General features: G+C 41.1%; 1 protein-coding gene across 1 annotated transcript; it reads left to right on the forward strand.

The window, feature by feature from the left end:
- The first annotated feature begins 5,563 nt into the window (after positions 1-5,563).
- On the forward strand, positions 5,564-9,623 carry LOC107276406 (anthranilate O-methyltransferase 3). The gene is made up of 4 exons (XM_015760712.3): positions 5,564-5,644; positions 8,014-8,451; positions 8,552-8,818; positions 9,213-9,623. The coding sequence occupies exons 1-4, from the start codon at positions 5,564-5,566 to the stop codon at positions 9,621-9,623; spliced, it is 1,197 nt and encodes a 398-aa protein (XP_015616198.1).
- The last annotated feature ends 10,054 nt before the right edge of the window (positions 9,624-19,677 follow it).

Here is a 19,677-nt window from a genome sequence, read left to right on the forward strand (position 1 = left end):
ATTCATGGAAGACAACATTTCTACTAATCACAACCTTTTTTGTTTCAGGACACCATAATTTATAGCCTTTCACACCAGACGGATAACCAAGAAAAATGCACTTAATAGCTCTAGGCTCCAATTTACCATTATCAACATGAGCATAAGCAATACAACCAAATACTCTTAAGTCTGAATAATTTGCTGGGGAGCCAGACCATACCTCAATTGGAGTCTTCTTGTCAATGGCATAACTGGGTGATCGATTGATAAGATAACAAGCAGTGGAAACGGCTTCCGCCCAAAACTGTTTAGGCAAACCTACATAAGGCAACATACAACGGGACTTTGATATAATTGTCCTCTTCATACGCTCAGCTACACCGTTTTGTTGAGGTGTATGAGGAACGGTGTAGTGACGCACAATGCCTTCACACTTGCAATATGATTTAAATATCTTAGAACATAACTCCATCCCATTGTCAGTACGAAGGATTTTCACCTTCCTTTCAGTTTGCTTTTTAACCATAGTTTTCCACTCTTTAAACACATCAAAAGCTTGATATTTGTGCTTCAAGAAATAAGACCAAACTTTTCGCGAATAATCATCAACGGTAGTCATCATATAACGAGCACCTCCAAAAGATGTCTTACGAGCAGGGCCCCATAAATTAGAATGCACATAATCAAGAATACCTTCAGTAGTATGTGTAGATGTGTTGAACTTCACCCTGTTATGCTTGCCAAAGATGCAATGCTCACAAAATTTGAGCTTCCCAATGCTTTGTCCATCTAGCAATCCTCGCTTACTCAATTCTGCCAAACCAATTTCACTCATATGCCCAAGACGCATATGCCAAAGATTAGTAGCATCGGAATTAGATAATAAAGCAGAAACTGTAGCAACATTACCTAATATGGTTGTACCTTGCAGATGGTACAGGTTGGCAGATTTAATATCAGCTTTCATCACAACAAGAGAGCCTTTAGGGCGTGTTTGGTTGCCTGGCTCACACCTGGCTCGCATCTTGGATGCAACTTGTAGGCTGTTTGGTTGACTGCATGTGTCCCACAGCCAGGCCCAACAAATGCAAAAAGTCCTTCGTAGCCAGGCCAAGCAGGATCGACTGAATCGAGCTTCGCTGCTCGTCCTGGCTCCACGCATGCAGCAGCGCTGCACCCACGCGTGCAAGCGCTGCACCCGCGCATGCGGGGAGAGGCGATGGGGTCCCCAGCACCACCCTGCCTTCTTCCTTATTTCTTCTTTCTTCTCTTCTCTTTGATATCGCCAATCACAAGCTCACAGCCACCAGCGGCGACCATCTCCATCTCTTTCTGCCAGATCAAGCTAGCTGCAAGTCCCGTCCTCCCTCTCTTCTTCAGCAACTGGCCACCAAGAGCTCTCCATCGGCGGATCCGGAGGGCATGACCTCGCCACTGCCAGATCTACCCTCCTAGCGATGTCGAAGGGCGGGTGCTCGTCGCCGCCTTCCTCAAGGATGAGCTTGGCTCCCACTTCTTCACATTGTCGTCGTGGCCAGCACCACCACCTTCCTCGCCGGCTTGAGCTTGTCGCCGCACGAACACCCCCGCTGCCGTGGACAGCTACCTCAAATCCATCTGCTACTCACCTTTCTTTGGCCAGATTCAGCGCTTAGGAACTCTGGCCCGCTAGATCCAAACCACCCGGCCGCTGGACCCTGCACCGACGGAGGCGAACATGCCTAGCTAGGTGGCACGAGCGGCTAGCTACCGGCGGCGACAAGTTCCTCTCCGAACTCTCTTCTCCTTTTCTTTTTTCTTTTTTTTCCCACCGGATGTCATTAACCACTAATAAATACTCCTTCCATTCTAAATTGATCTACATATTTCATAGGTACACCAAGACGGAGAAAAACTAATAACTCTCTCATACTATATTTACTCTAGCAGTAAACTCAATGCATGCACCATCCCCACTATTTTCTAGCCAATAACAAATCAAGATATTGCATGTGGTTTATAAATACTTGTGTGCATGGATGCATGCATCAATGTCCATTTACTCCAATGCACAAATAACGAATAGACTTAATGAATGAACACAAATATGTAGATCATTTAGGAATAACCTCATAAAAACTATATGTAGATCAATTTGGAATGGAGGGAGTATGGTTTATGTACTGCTGTGCGACTGTATAAGCTCATCTGACATTGTTTTAAATTATCGTTGTTGGAAACTCCGAAATCAATTATTTGTATATTTGACATGTATAAAATCTGATATAATATTCTATAAATAAATTGCTTTTACTTCGTAGATGTTAAGAATTTTCACTCATTAATTCTAAATGAGGTAATCTCACCCTCAAAGAAAGGAAATACTCATACATACTATCCATACAACCAACCAAACAAAATCTCTTTCAAAACGTATCTTGGATGCAAGCAACCAAACAAAATCTCACTCTATCCTGTCTAAACCAATACAACCAACCAAACAGCTACACATGTATCTACTTAGCCAGGCCAAACTCAGCCTGGATGAGAGAGATGAGCCAGGCTAAAATGATGCAAGCAACCAAACACACCCTTAGTTACCTTCAAAATTCTGTCTCCACCAGAATATTTGTACCATTTGCGATGAAGAGTACATAAAGAGATGAGACTTTTCTTCAAATTTGGAATATGCTGCACATCTGACAATATTCTGATACAGCCATCAAACATCTTGATCTGAACTATTCCAATACCTGCAACCCCGAATGGTGTATCATCACCCATCAAAACAGTACCACCTTGGACAGCTTCATAGGTGGCAAACCAATCTCTATTCGGGCACATGTGATAGGTGCATGCAGTATCAAGAATCCACTGGTCACTAGTTTGTGCACAATCAGCATAAGCAACAAGCAATTCTGCGTCAGACTTCTCATCAGTAACAACTGCGGCTTTACCTTCCTCTTCTTTCTTACCTTTTGATATATATTTTTCGGTTCTCTTGTCTTTGTCCTGTAGCTTCCAACACTCAGATATATCACGTCCATCTCTCTTGCAGTATTTGCATGATTTATAATTGCCTCTGGACTTTGATCTCCCACGGTAGCTACTTGAGCTTTTATCTCTTGATTGATTCTTTCTGTTCTTCTCCTGTTGCCTGCCCCGAACAATCAAGCCTTCTGCTTGTGAATTTGAACCTTCAGAGGGTATCATCTTCTTCATCTTTTCTTTGGCATGCAAAGCGTCATAAACTTCTTTCAAAGTTAGAGTATCGCGGCTATAAAATATAGTATCCCTGAAGTTTGCATATGAGCTGGGCAATGAACACAATAAAATAAGGCCTAAATCCTCTTCATCATACTTACCTCCATAGACTCAAGTTCAGCAATAATTTCCTTGAAAGTGGAAAGATGGTCCATCACGGACTCATCATCTTGCAACTTGTGCAAAAATAATTTTTGCTTTAGATACATATTACTGGTCAGATCCTTAGTCATGCATATCTGTTCCAGCTTCAACCACAGCCCAGCGGCTGTCTCATCCTTAAGCACCGCCTGCAAAATATTGTTAGATAGATGGAGATGAATATATGACAGAGCCTTACGACCCCGTTTCTTCTCATCGCCGGACCAATCCTGAGTCGTCTTGTCAAATCCAGAAAGCGCATCATCGAGGTCTTGTTGTGCAAGAACGGCTTGCATCTTCACTTGCCACAGTGAGAATCTTATGTCTCGGTCCAGGAGCGATAGATCATACTTCAAACTCGCCATGGGAATTAAACTTGAATTTGCTAGTAAGAAATTGATGTAAACCTAGATAAATCGTGAAACCTGGTACACTTCTTGTGTGCACGTAACGTAGATCTGAAACTTCCTGGTACACAAGCTTGTGTGTGCGTAGCAATTTTCCAACCGTGAAATTAATCACGTGAACACACAGGCTGGTTGGCTGCCCTATTTCCCTCTTCCTCGATGCGCGTGCAGCTGGAGGGCTTGCTGCTGCTGCTTCACCTTTTTCTCTAGACGCGTGCGCTGTTTCCAAGACGTGTCCTGCTGCTGCCCTAATTACGCGCGGGCGGCAGGGATGACGTCGATCAGATCGATCCGGCGACTCCACGATCCGGTGACTCGACGAACCGGCGACGGCTGCGTGACGTAGATTGATCTTCGATGCTCTGATATCGCTTGTTATAAAAATAGATGTACAACGGAGACATGAATTTTTACGTGAAAAACTCTTATTAATACATACTCATGTGCTTTGTGAGTTGTGGCAAGGGTTTGATGGGTGTCGTCCAGCTCGGCCGTGGACTTGTGCTGGTAAGCTGCTTAGCTTGATGGGCTGCAGCAAGCTGGGTGATGGTCACGTGGTTTTGTTTTGATGGGCAGTTTAGTATAGCATATGTGCACTCTAGATCTTCAACTCTTAAACATCAGCTCAGCTCCTTGTCAATTCCTAACTAGTCAAACCAAACTGAGCAGGGCTAATTATGAGCCGAGCGAACTAACGAGCCACAAACTTTTCATTAAGCCCTAGACCTGTCACATATAGTCATTATTGGCTGGTGGCCTTATGACCCAACACAACGCTTGAGATGGGTGTTTGTTGCCTTCAATGATATATGAGTTATCTTTAATGGGTGGCAAACCGCCTAGTCATATGGAAATCCATATCTATGACGGGTAGTAAGTATGATTCTTTATAGATATTTTTTCCGTCATATAAAAAATAAACATAGTATAGGATATCACGGATCCTAGTTTATCCAGATTCGTAGTATTAGGATGTATGATATCTTGTACTACGAATATATAGAGAATTAATGCTGTCCTCTCTTGAAATTCTTATCACTGACAAGGCATCTATCTGACAGACATGAAGAGGTAGCTGGCATGTTCCTTTGTAGTGTGTACTTGGGAAAGGGATTGAGATCACATGCAATAAAACTAGGATTGCATGTTGGTGACTGCATGGTATCTCATCTGTTCATTTATCAGATCAAATGTGCAAATCAAATGCTATATAACCATTGCTACAGTGGTTTTGCATAATATATTTCCTTATGTGGCTGGACAGTGCTCTAAAAATCTCGGCCCTTAGATGTAATTTCGATGGTTCTAGTGTGACTGCTTAAGTTACAGCCACACTAGAGACTGCAGTCTTTGACGTAGAAAAGGCCGAATAATTTTATTTGTTTGATATAAATTTTATTTTCTTATAATAAAACTTACCCGGAGCATTTCGTTCTTACCAGCAATCGGCAGACCCACAACAAATCGACCGTGATGATGGATGGACAACAATCTTATCAATGCATCGTATTCACACTGTCAATTGAAGACCAGTTGACTTTGTTCTAAAAAAAAGGAACAGTTGACTTTTGAAATAGAAGGTTCGAAACGGATCAAAAAAAATTACATTATTTACCAAACCGGAGCAGCGCAAGGTTTGTCGTTATAAAATGGATTAAGTTGTGAGATAGTCTCGTCAGTCTCATGCTCCACATTTCAGATTTCACACTGCATTATGTTGTACGGTTTGTTCAGAGACAGGTAGTAGCAATTTAGGAATAGGGTGTCTCTATATAGCGAAGCATTTGTAGATGGAAATAAAGATGGAACGCGATTTCCACATGATCAACGGGGACGGAGACTCAAGCTACGCCAACAACTCTCGTCTCCAAGTTTGTAGCCAACTCGATTAAATTTGGCACGCTTCTTTCTTGCACTAGAACGGATACCCTCATCTCAATCGGGCGGTAAGCCCCATCTCAATTGGGCATAGCGTCCGTCACAGGCTAGAAGTCACTGATGTGAAGAGCTATCTCAATCAGGCAAACGGCCGTCACGGATGATTCTATCTCAATCAGACCCTAAGTAAAGCCCGTCACCGATAGCTTTGACCCAGACGACCAGTCAAACTATAGCTCGTCACAGATGACCTATCTCAATCGGGCCACAACTAGCGCCCGTCACAGATGACCCTTATCTGTGACGGGCATTAATTATATCCCGTCACAGATGAGTCATCTGTGATGGGCATTAACTTATGCTAGAGTTAATGCCCGTTACAGATGAGGATATTCCAAAAATAAATAAATTTTATTTTTTGGCTAGCCCTCACTCGTGTGCACCCACGCGGGAAGTTCAAACTTCCCGGTCGGTCACCCATCCTGAAATTGCTCCAGACCAAGCACACCTAACGTCAAAGTTCTTTAGAGATTGGCTTTCAGAAAAGTAATTGTAACATGTTGGTATGAGTATTCTATTAATCCTATTATGTCCTAGGCCAGGATATCAAATTGGGGTTATTAAATGATTTCAAATGGAAAAGTCACCAAAACCAAAGTTGTAGAACTCATCGTGGTGCAAAATTTTTATTTTGGTCATTTCTCCATCTAACTCTATGTAAACGATTTGAAATTTGAAATTCAAAGTTTGAAAAGTTCAAATAGAATTTTAGATCAGTGAACGACTTCAACTGAAAAATTCATCAACAATAAAGTTGTATAGCTCATTTTGGTCATTTTTCTATATAATACTTTTTGAACCGTTTGAATTTAAATTTGAAAATATGACAACTTCAAATAACATTTTCAAATAGTAAATGATATCAACTGAAAAAGTCATCAACAACAAAGTTGAATAACTCATCAAGATCTAAAACTTTTATTTTGGTCATTTCTTCATACGATAAAGTGATAGTAACATTGTTCACAAAATTGACATATCTCTTATCTGGTTTTATAAACTATAACACATATATGTAAAATTTCTGAATAATATTACTAACATTTCGTCAGATGAAGAAATAACAAAAATAAAAGTTTTAGATCTTGATGAGTTATTCAACTTTGTTGTTGATGACTTTTTCAATTGAAATCATTTAGTATTTGAAAATATTGTTTGAAATTGTCATATTTGTAAATTCAAATTCAAACTGTTCAAAAAAATGTTATATTGAAAAATGACCAAACTAAAAGTTGTAAATATTAATAAGTTATACAACTTTGTCGTTGACATTTTTTCCATTTGAAATCATTTACTACCCGTAAAATTATTTTGCTATAGTCAACTTACAAATATAAACATTTCATATGAAAAATGGAAAAATAGTCATCGGTGACGGGTTTTAGTTAATGCCCGATAGAGATTAAGTATATAGCCCGTCACTGATGAGTCATCTGTGACGGGCCTAGTTGTTATCTCAAACGGGCCTCAAGTTGGTGCACGTCACAGACGATGGTCATTTGTGACGGGCCACAACTTGAGTCCTGTTTGAGATATGGAATGTTATCTCAAACGGGCCTAAAGTTGTGGCCTGTCACAGATGATGGTCATTTGTGACGGGCCACAACTTTAGGTCCGTTTGAGATATGGAATGTTATCTCAATCGGGCCTAAAGTTGTGGCCCGTCACTGATAGGTGTCATCCGTGACGGACTTAAGTTTTATACCCATCTAACATGTTTGTGCGACCATATCTCAATCGGGCACTTTTTGGCCCGATTGAGATGACTTCCTTGTGACAGCCCGCTATTTCTAAGCATATTAGAGCCCGTCACAGATAGAAGGATCTGTACTAGTGTTGTTTCCTTTTACTTTTCAGTGCTCAACGAAACTAATTATTTCTTTTTGCCTTTTTTTTTGTCTTTACCACTGTTTCTTCACCGAGTATAATACTACTCTCTCTATCACAAATTATAAGGCCTATATTTTATTTACATGGTATTCAATAACATATTTTATGAGTATTTTATTCCATTCTATGATGCCAACAAATATAAAATTAGCATCACATAAGAGTACTTCAAAATATGAATCTAGCGATATAACATGCATAATACTTAATATAGATATAGTTAGTATGATTATTAGTCAAAAGCTACCAAGTTTGATTTTTCTTAAAATGGGGGCGCCCTATAATTTGGGAGGGAGAGATTATTTGTTTGTGCATATTGGTAGTAATAGCAATATTTAGACATGTGTTCTTCATGTTAACTAGAGGGTTCAACAAAAATTTTGATTGGATTTCACACATGCATGTACAATAGAGAAAAGCCATTATTGCAACTCAACCAATGGTTGAGAAAGCCGTACAAGGTGTATGTGCAGATCTTCAACCTCAATCAATGGTCGTGGCAGACCTAGGGTACTCCTCTGGTGCAAATACACTTCTCTTTTTTTCAGAGGTGATCGCCACGGCAAGTGAGAAAATCCCTACCGATAATACAACCAGGGAGTCCACCATGGAGGTCCAATTCTTTCTCAACGACCTACCTAGCAATGATTTCAACCAGATCTTCCGGTCACTGGAGCAGTTCAAGCAGTCAACCATGCAGCACTGCACCCATAGAGGGTTACAACCTCCTCCATACTACGTTGCTGGTATGGGATCCTTCTATACTAGGCTCTTTCCTTGCAATAGCGTTCATCTTTTCCATTCATCCTTTAGCCTCATGTGGCTCTCTCAGATAAAAGATATTAGTTATGTTTGATGACTTCTCGCATCACCCTATCATCGTGGGTGCTACTATTGTCCCATGTAGACAAATTTAATTATGATATTTGAAGTGATGACCGTTTGGATAGGTCCCACTACATCTTGATGACAACATGAATAAGGGCAACATTCACATAGGAATTAGTACACCTCCGTTGGTAGCGCAGCTCTATCTGAATCAGTTTGAGAAGGACTTCTCTCGGTTCCTCCAGTTGCGATGCAAAGAGCTTGTGCCCGGTGGCAGGATGGTGCTCACAATTCTTGGGAGTAAGAACAGTGACACGATTCATGGAGGTGGGGCAATAAGTAATAAATGTGAGTTGCTTTCACAGGCACTGCATGTTCTTATGGCCGAGGTATAGCTTACAAGGAGGTATTTTTTTTCTACATTTTAGCACATCTACTAAAAATTGTCATTCTTCTTACCATAGTGATTACTGCAATGCCTAAGGTAAAAGGAGAGACATTTTACTTTTATTATATAGAAAATTTTAATTTTTTGAAATACTTAATTTGGAACTATAAAAAGGCATATGTAGATAGGTCTTGTAAGGTACTCATACACTCTTCGAAAACTTATAACATTTACAAATCTATTCCAATATATATCAAAGTTACATCTAGGAGGCTGAAAAAGTCAAATGTCATGTATGGTTTACCGTGGGATGAACCTCCCGGTTAATCTAACTAAAGATTTATGATGAAAGAAGATACCATTTAACTCTTCTTATATTGGTTCTTATAAAATAGGGTCGTGTGGAGACGGAGAAGTTGGACTCCTTCAACATGCCAATGTATGGCCCTTCGCCAGATGAGCTGAAACAGCTGGTGCAACAAAGCCAGCTATTGGACATCATGGACATTGAGGTCTTTGACCTGAGTCACCTGACCAATGATGCCGTGGAGAAGTCGAAACTGGAGGTGGGCGCCACCGCCGATGCCACACAGGACAATGTTCATGAGGAAATCGGCCGTAACATTGCCGCGACCTTAAAGGCGGTAATGGGATCTCTGTTCGAAAGCCATTTCGGGGAATCAATAATCGATGACCTCTTTGCAGTGTTTGCACACAATGTCACCCAGCAACTTGAGACTCCGGAGAAGAAGGGTAGCGTCACGGTCATTTCTATGTCATTGCAGGCAAAGGTGCTAAAGTCATAATCAACTATATGAGAACTTCGTGCGGTGCATGCAGTGGGAACATTGCATAACAGAACAATAATTACGAGTTGTGAACTGATTAATTTATATTTACCACATTTCATGTGCTTTCTGTTTCGTGTACCTTGATCAATTATACAAAGCATTTAAATGATTGAGATTTTTATTGGTTTGGCTTTTTGGGAGAAGAGATATAATTTGCCACTGAAGAATCATTGAAGGCTACAAGCAATTGAAATGATGTGCCTTAACAATAAAAAAGAGAATTAGCATTAACTACACCTAGTGGGGGCCGATAAATTTTAAAAGTATACTAGAAAAGATACCCGTACATTGTAACGGGTAAAGACTTGTTTCAATGATATATTAAGAGCTGAATAATAAATTGAAGGCTGTGATTAGATGTTGTAAAAATTTGGCCAAATTTTTTTTTGACGTATACGGACACACATTTGAAGTATTAAACGTAGACTAATAACAAAACAAATTACAGATTCCGCCTGTAAACTGCGAGATGAATCTTTTGAGCCTAATTAATCCGTCATTAGCACATGTGATTTACTGGAGCACTTATAGCTAATCATGACGTAATTAGGCTCAAAAAATTCGTCTCGCGATTTACAGTTAGACTGTACAATTAGTTTTTATTTTTTTCAAATTTGATGCTCCATACATGTGTCCAAATATCTGATGTGATGGAAAAGTTGGAATCTAAACACGGCTGAAATATTTGGATCACTATACACTATATTTCAAAAAGTTAATAAAAATCCTAACATTGGGATCGCTATAAATTATAATTAAAGAAAAGATAATGAAAATATTTCATGGGTTTTTGGCCGAAAGCCTTTCTTCCTTGTCAGCCCTAGGCTACTCCGCTACCTCCCTCTATTTGGTGTGCTTCTCTTCGACCCAACCATCTTCAACCTCCCGAAGATAATCCTGTGCCTGCGCCCATACGTTTGCCAGAGAAAATCTCCCCATCAAATCCGGTCGAATCTTCCTTGGGTCACCCAAAATTGGTCGAGGGTTTTTATCCACTTGATCTACTCTTTCCGATTTCCCCAAATCAAAGCGTAAAACTCGGGATAAAAATGACCGGGGAAGATCACCGTCATCATCGGCAACTATAAAACAGAGATTAAATCTGGCAATTAAAGCTGAATCGAAGGGAAAAATCATGGAGAAAATAATGAGAGAGGAGTGGTGAATCGATTTTTGCAATCAAATTGGGGGAGAAAATGCACGATCGATATGGCGGCGGCGAACATATGGGATTATAAAACCAGATGAGAAAAACAAAAGCGCATGGGAGGTGCACGTTGAACCGATCGGATGAAAAAAAGACAAAAAAACCAAAAGCCTTAGCGTGTGCGCATAAAAAAACTCTTTTGCGTGCAAAGAAAAAACGTTGAAAACTCTTTTGCGTGCAAAGAAAAAATGAAAAAAATACCGGTGCAAAAAAACCAAACGGACCTTTTTGTTTTTTACTGGGAGATTTTTTTTTCCTTTTTGTACGGGAGTCGGACAAGAGATGGTTTTTTTCTTTTTTTTTCTTTACTGACGACGACGGAAGTTTTTTTTTAATCGCTTGTTCAGTCGGACATTTTTTCTTTCTTTTTTTACCTCTTTTTTGAGTCGGACTTTCTTGACGGGAATTTCTTGTTTTTATAGTAGAGATATAAATTAAAACCGAAACATAAAATTAAAACCGTTTCAATCACGGATGACGTACCAAAATCCTGACAAAAACATCTTCGACTTTTATAATAGTAGAGATAGGATTAGGTAAACTGGTCGCCAACCCATGCATCACGAGAGCTATTTTACTATCATTACTTAATCATATATTGAATATGATGCTAATTAAATATTATTAATAGATTCAAAATAAAAAAATAGTAATTACAAAATTATATAGAAAACATTTTAATATTTTTTCTACCTCTATTAATAATTAATAATTTTTGAATGAGTAATATCAATGTCAAGAATAAGGCATACCTCCTGTATATGTGATCGTGTGGAATACAGCAATACAATATACCTAATGGTATATGGAAATGTATCTTTTGATTAAGGAAATATGTAGATAAAGAAATAAATTATCTCTCCTGAATAGAAGGAGTCATAATCCTAATCGGGAAAGATAAGGTATCTTTAATCTTGTATCTTGTTTTATCGCCTCGAGCTCTATTTGACAAGGAAGATGATCTTCACTATAAATACAAGGCCCCTCGTCCAGGGAGGGGCATCGAGTTATAAGCCATAGAAAAAAAACAAATCTAGAAGCAATCTGGAGGAAACCAACATCATATTCACCAAGTAGATCTCATTGGGTCGTTCTGGACAAATCGCAGTGGATTACTTTAGCCATATTACTTTCGTGTGATATTCCCATCCATATATACATCCAAACTGGAGTAGGGTTGTTACTCATCTTGAGGCCCCCGAAGCAATGTAAATCCTTGTCCCTTGTCTCCTAGAGGTCAGATCTCGAGTATACCCTGGTTCAGATGTTCGCCATACTCTGTAAATACCATCTGCGGGTATGGCCCGTCGACCGTGGCGCGCCAGGTAGGGGACTTGGTGATAAAGGATTTTCATGAGATGAATCCAAGAGCTGGATTTTCCAACGAGGGCTTCCACGACTGTCCTGGTCTGGGGGACCAACCTAGCCGACGATAACTTTTGTCCTAGTTGGAATCATCATCTTCCCAGTGTTCGCCACCATCCTGACGGAATGTGCGGGCATGATCCCACAAATGGCCACCTCTCCAGTTTACGTAAGAATGAGGTGCCGAGAACTCAATCTATAGATAATCTTCCGAAGACCGCTAATTTACCAGTTCCCATCAAGAACCAGATGCCGGTAAGGAAATTCGTCGAAAGAGATTTCAACACCTGGTGTCCAATCTACAAGACATCTTCTCATCATACTTCAAGTGAAGGCTGAACTCGATGCTTGTCAGGATCACGGGATTAAACGCACTTCTCCATACGAGGCGTGGTGTCCTATCCACAAATCCAAAAGCCAGCCCTTTACCGGATGCAAGATATTCCTAAATATCACCAAATTAATGGTTCACATTCAATGTAATCCGATCCACTCTCGTCGAGATCAATCTAACGATGCATCTGTGGATGACAACACCTCAATCTAACAATGGATGGGTACGTCGGACTAGACCCCCACGACTCATCCGTTTTACACAACCTATATGACCTAGAATTCTCTGGGTCAAACTCTATGCGTGGTGTGAACATGATCTAGGGAGTGGTTGAAGATATGGGCGCGGATGGCGGTACTTGGGACAGTATGGATGGTGAAATCCATTCACGAGACAAAACCCCAGTACCAATCGAGCTGGTTCGCGTGAACAACGTCAACACCCTACTGCAACAAGCTCCTTTTGACATGACCTAGTAACCCACCCAGATGTGGATGCGTGATTAAAGCAAATGGAATCTATTGTCGCCAACCACAATTCCGTCTTCACGGCTGCTACTGGTCGACCAGTTCCTAAAGACCTTCCTGCGAACAGACCGCCCCGACAACAAGCTCATCGAGTGCCTCCCCATCAAGAGGCTCGCGATCTATTGAATGACCGAAGGAACGAGCGACAAAACCAACACGATGTTAGACACCGACAACCCTGTGTCTAACATAACTGGGAGCATCGTCAGGACGGCAATCGTAACCACAACCACGATCGAGATCATCATGACAACCAAAGCCATCAGGACGAGAACAGACAAGGTCGGTGAAGTCACCACAAGGATTGGGAACGACAAAACTCGCGATCTCTAGCCTAGAGGCAAGGTCAAACTCATGACTGTTGTTCCCCGGGCCGCACACCCGATCACGACGACCCATCCTCATCATCGTTGTCATTAACCTGGGGCGGTTCTGTTAACGCCAAAATTTGGTAAGAATCTTTAGTCGGTTATGTTAAGGAAAGAGCACAATTAGCTGATGGAAACCTATCTAGAAGAGATCGAGTTCATGGAAGAATCGTGAAAACCATGACATGATAGTTTAATTATATCTGTTAATTAGGCAAGATTTAGTAACTTTCCTATTATCTTAAGGAAGTATTTATCATGTGTTCGATCATGACTTGTAATTTTCCTTTTATCTTTAGTAAAGTGTGTTTAGTGTACGATAAGGACTCTTAACTGCCAATGGGTATAAATACGTACACTCGGGTTCATTGTAAACTATCTCTCGATCAATACAACTTCCACGCATTGCCACCCTTTTTATTATCATCTTTCTTGATGATTTCTTGTTTCGAGTTGGGCTGTATCGGCTTCGATCTCCAGCGAGGGGTAAGACTTGTTATGGCTGTTTGTATCGGTGGGGCTAGGCCCTCGGCACACTAATCTTGTCGATGTAAACACCTATTTATCATATATCTTAGTTAATCTAAGTCAATGTCTCAATTTACCTGTATCGGCAAGATCTTTTATTGGGTTTTGTTGGTATGTGTTAAATTGTTTCATCAATTTAGATTAGCTAAGGTATCCACCACCCTAAAAATCAGTCAAAGGCTTGATTATTTAGATTTTATGTTTTTTTCATACTTAGTGCTGCATCAATTGGGTTTCACCTACAAACTCGTGCTTAGAAAGAATAAAAACTAACCTGCCTTTGATTGCCAATAAGTGTTTCAACGAGGTTTCAGCTGATGAGTTATTTGGATATTGCATTGACTTACAAAGATTACATATAAAGGTTTCATTGATTATCTAATCTTGTGGATTTCATGACATCGGAACATCAACCGATGTATACTTAACATTCATATCAAGCAATTATTCTATCATATCATTATTAACCGATTAGTTTCTCTTGGATCATAATATTGTTCTATTACATTATCATCAGCCGGTTGTATTTATATCATTATTTACTTAAGTGTCATAATCTACATTGGACATATAGCCGATTGCTCAAAACCTTATAGATACCGGCTGGTATCGGCAACAGATAGCATTGAAATATTGGCTTATTGGCCTCGGATCTTTGATATTCAATTTATACATCTTGTCAGTTGCAGGATCAAACTAACTGGCACGCCCAGATCAAACTTATTAGCATGCCCGCATCTCATCAATATTTTGGACCTACACTAAACCAAAGCAGATCTCCCTGGCTATTGTGATTGTCGACTTAGTTCGCGCCAACATAAATCTAGCACCATCTGCCAAGCGCGTAGTTTTCATCAACACATATTTGGCATGCCTAGTGGGACACGAATTTTGTACCTACATGTCTGAAGAGGAAGTTAATGCAAAGAAGATTCAGTTTCCCAAGCCGATGGTTGAAACACTTCAAAATACAGTTGATGAAGTAATTCATCGTGCGTTGTTTGATCAATCAGGACATTGATGATTACATTGCAGAATATGATTAAGGAAAATGTTGATGAATTAATTGCTCAAATAATTCAACTTGGGGTGCAAATCGGTGAGCAACTTCATCATCATCGGCAACAATAGGATCTGCTCAACGGGCAAGCATATCAATATCAGCATGACTAGTCATTTCAATATCGACCAGAAAAACTTCATCAACATAGGCAAGGTGAAGAGTATCAATATAACAATGACGTGGCGGCTGACATCAACGATGGCATCATCACCGGCGGCGAGCGACACGAGACCCTATGGTCGCCGGCAATCTAGGGCACAACGACGCTAATTGAGGGCACCAAAGAAGCGAGGGTAGTTCACCAAGGGGAGGCGCCATGATGGACGACGACGGAAGACAACCGGTGGCGAGGTTGAGGCCACGACGGGGTTAGGTCAGCGATGGTGGCGGCTTTCCGATGAACTTTGGCAAACGAGAAGAGGTGGACGGCCTCCGTCTTGGCGCCGTGATGCCAAGGAAGGCGGCAACAAGGTCCGGCGACGGCGGGGCTCGACCGGAGATCAAACTACGGCAGCGACCCACTGGTTCATGGTGACAGGATATTTCCGGCGGGATTCGGCGCAGGGGAATGGATGGCCGGGGCAGAGCCGAGGGAGATGGCAGCGCAGATCAGCAACGACCGACGCAACGGCGCGCGGCGGCTGGAGGTAGCAACCGGCGGTGGTGAGAGAAGGGGCGCTCGGTAAGAGGGATTTAGGGCACGATGACTCGGGAAAAGGAGGGGAAACAAAAGAGGTGGTCTTGGGGGTTCTATTTACAGGCACGGGAGGGAGAGATCGATTTCACAACTTGCAACGAGAGGAAATCGACGCCAAAAAACTAGGGTTCGGTTTGGAGAGATAAACATGAATCGAGCTCGATTCCGGGTGGGATTCAAAGGGATAAGGTCTGATTCTTGGGACAAACGGAAGAGGATTATAAGGGAAACAAATCCCCAAAACTAATTTCGGAAAAGTTCGAAATGGGAGGCCGGATTTGGAGGAGAAATCGGCACCGGATCGGGACGAACAGGGGCTCTGGAGGTAGAATATGACACTGTAGCTAGGGGGACATAAAATGGACTTTTGGCTGGGCTGAAAGGAAGCAGGCTGCTGCGCGAGTGACCGTAAGTAGACTTCTCCGAGAAAAGAGGAGAGGGTGGGTGCTCTCAGGAAGGACGGGCTGAGGATAAGAAATTGACTATTCCTGTTTCGGACCGAAAAGGAAAAGGGGATTTTAAGTACTTTTCCAATTAAATTAATCACTGAAATAATCTTTGAATTGTTAAACAAACTTCTAGTGCTCAAATAATTCCAAGAAAAATCCTGAAAATAATTGGACACTCAAAGTATTTAAAAAATTATATTCAAATCATTTAGTGATTAATGTATTATTTAAATAATTACTGTATTTTTCTTTGTATTATTAAAATTAGTGGTTGAGCTCTAAAAAATCTAAGAAATCTCCAGAGAGTGTAATTAACCATGGAGAATTTAATACAAATTATATCCAGCCATGCTTTATATTTAGGAAATTTTATTTCCCACATTTAACTTCACTTGTAAATTAATGAAAATTTAATATAAATTCTAGAAATAATTTATTAAATAATTTATAAATCCTGAAACGAAAATCAGGATGTGACAATCACCAATACATCCATGATATGGGCATGTAAGTCTAGAACCCGAGATCGCTACAGTATTCTATAACTAGCAACAAGAGGGATAACCTCCGCCACGAAGCGGACGGGAAGGGGAAGGCAGTCGAGAAGAAACAACTAGCTAAGAAGTTTTAGAGGATAACTGTAAGCTCTGATCAAATTTGCTCTATTTCCAAAAATTCAATAAAAAATAATTATGCTATTACTTCCCAACTAAAGATGTAGATGAATAATTCATTTACCATGCATAGGTTTAATTACAGCAATTTCACCATTTAACATCATCATGTTATATATGCAAGAACACAAAGTGAAAATAATTTTAGACTTGGTCTCTAGAAGCTGAAACTAATATTAGTGTTTGACCTTCTTTATAACTTACCTCAAAATTAATCCTTAGCATTTCTTTCTAATAAATTCCATCCAAAAAGGTAGATCAATGTCTCTTCTACCAACCCCAATCTTAACTCGAGATATCATTGTTTAAATCTACAACCTTGAGTCCACAAAACACCTAAATAGTTTATTTAATGCGGTGAACAGTATAACTAGCCTACTTTACCAAGTTACTATGATAAAACATTTGCAATTTAAAACTTGGAACATGATCCATCTCTGACACTAAACATTTATGTACACTTTTTAGCATGGACCCACATTAAGTCTCAAATTATATGAACAAAACACTACACAATGTCATAAAATTGCCCACAGATGTATGTGGGTAAAAATAGAGATCAACATTTAACCTTCTGTCGGTAAAGGTTTTGTGGCATACCATATGTGGGCAGTTCTATGGTGCGGGACAGATCATCTGTCGCGAACTCTACAGATTTTTAGGGGCAAACTATCTATCGTTGATTGTTAATCTCGTGTCAAACTGTCTGTCAGAAAAGCTTACCGAACCACTATCAGTCGCCATAGATTCATCCGTTGGATCACAATCGAGCAGCCCAGAATCATTCTCGCAATAAATATATAAATGCTCACCACCAAATCCTTAGATCCAGCCCTGCTCTTCCCGATTCTGTTGTCTGACTCTGTTGTCTGTCGCTATATAGAAATGTATGTCGGGAAAGCTAACATATCTAGGTCAGACTGTCTGTCGGCAAAGGTTCTATCTGTTGGTAAATCCCTTTACCAACACGTTTTTCAGCGCCACACGCCTTCAGTCGCGGTAATAGCCTTTTCCGAGAGATAAGATGATCTGAAAGGTGACCTCTGCTGACAAATGTTCTGTCATGGTTTTTAGGACATGGCGTAGTGAAACCTTTGTTGCGAAACAGCTCATTTCTTCTCAGGCTTAGCCAAATCATTGATTTCTCTTCAACCCTCACTTCCAAATGGACACCACATGCCCCATGGCCTGCTTGGCAGCCACTCCACTCCCCCTAGACCCACATGGAAGTCTCACTACCGCTTTTGACACCCCTAGCTGTCCATTTGAACACGTGGAAGCCAAGGAACACGCCAGTAAGTCTAGAGCATAGCCACCTCCACCTTGGCCAACGACTTTGAGAAAATCCTCAAACCATTACTGCATACACTACTAGAAAAGTCATTTTTGGCATCGTAGGGGATAGATTTTCGCAGGCAGGCATGTAATTCGGAGCCAAAACCCCGTCGGCAAAAAAAGTACCCAGGGTGGAGGGGGTGGTCCGCCTACGAAGATTGATCTTTGCAGGCGGTCCATATAAGCGTCGCCTGCGAAAATCGATCTTCGCAAGCGGCAGACGTCGTGCGCCTGCGAAGATAGATCTTCGCAGGCGATGCTTATATGGTCCGCCTGCGAAGATCGATCTTCGCAGGCGACGCTTATATGGCCCACCTGCAAAGATGCCCCTATATAGTCTTCTTCCTCCCCGAGCCATGTTCATTCTCCCCGATGTTTCTCTCTCCTAAAGTGACTTAAAAATAGAGGGGGGGAGGTTTTGAACTTCAAATCTTCGGGGGATTTTTCTACGGTACTTAGATCTACTCATTTCCACACTAGGTATGCAATTTTTTAAGCTTTTAGACCTTAATTTGTGATGGATTTATGCATCCAAAATTGTGAAGGAAGAGCTAACACAACCGGCACAAAGAAAAGCGAACGGTCAGCAAAGGCGAAGAAAAGGAAGGGCGAGAGAAGCGTGAATAGAAAGGATGAAGGGTTCCATGTTGTTACCCATGTTTCGCCTAAAGGAGAGCCGCTCGCCCCTAAGACGGCACGTGCGAAATTCAGTTCACAGTGTGGCATAATAGTAAGGGAAAAGATCTCCATCACGGTCAAGGACTGGGATCATGTATCGGATGGGGATAAGGAAGTCCTATGGAAAGAGTTGAAGAAAATCTTCCAGTTCCCGGATGGATCAGAGGCAGCAGTGAGAAATTGTGCACTGCAAACAATGGCCAAGTCTTGGCGTGGTTGGAAAACCACCTTGAACAAGAAATTTGTGAAGACGGGACACACACCATTTTTGACATAAGCCAACATAACCCCCAATCAGTGGGACGACTTTCTGACCTTGAAGAACTCCGCGGAAGAAATTAAAAGGAGCCAAAAGTATGCAGAGTTGGCCAAGAAGAACAAATTTCCTCATCGCTTAGGCTCCGCGGGATACGCACCAAAGGTGGAGCAGTGGACAAAAGAGGAGGAGGAAATGAGAAAGAATGGGCAACCGGTACCAATGGAGGAGTGAACATAGAGATCAAGGAACTGGGTAAGAGCTAGAACTCCAAAGATCACGGATGAAGGAAATGTATCGTTTAAAAATCCAGAGCTGCAGAGCGTTGCCGATAAAATAGAAAATTTATCCAGTTCACAAAAAAAGGATATTTCAAGCCTAAAAGGGAGAAAGATGTGCTAAGTACTGCGCTGGGTACTCCTGAGCATGGGGGAAGGGTTCGAGGTGTGTCGAGCAAGATGAGTTGGAAGGAAGGGTTCAAAAATGACCCCCACAAGAAGCGTGAAGCGTACAAGGATACACTTAGAG

The sequence above is a fragment of the Oryza sativa genome, chromosome 11 (assembly GCF_034140825.1).
Source record: "Oryza sativa Japonica Group chromosome 11, ASM3414082v1".
NCBI lineage: Eukaryota > Viridiplantae > Streptophyta > Magnoliopsida > Poales > Poaceae > Oryza > Oryza sativa.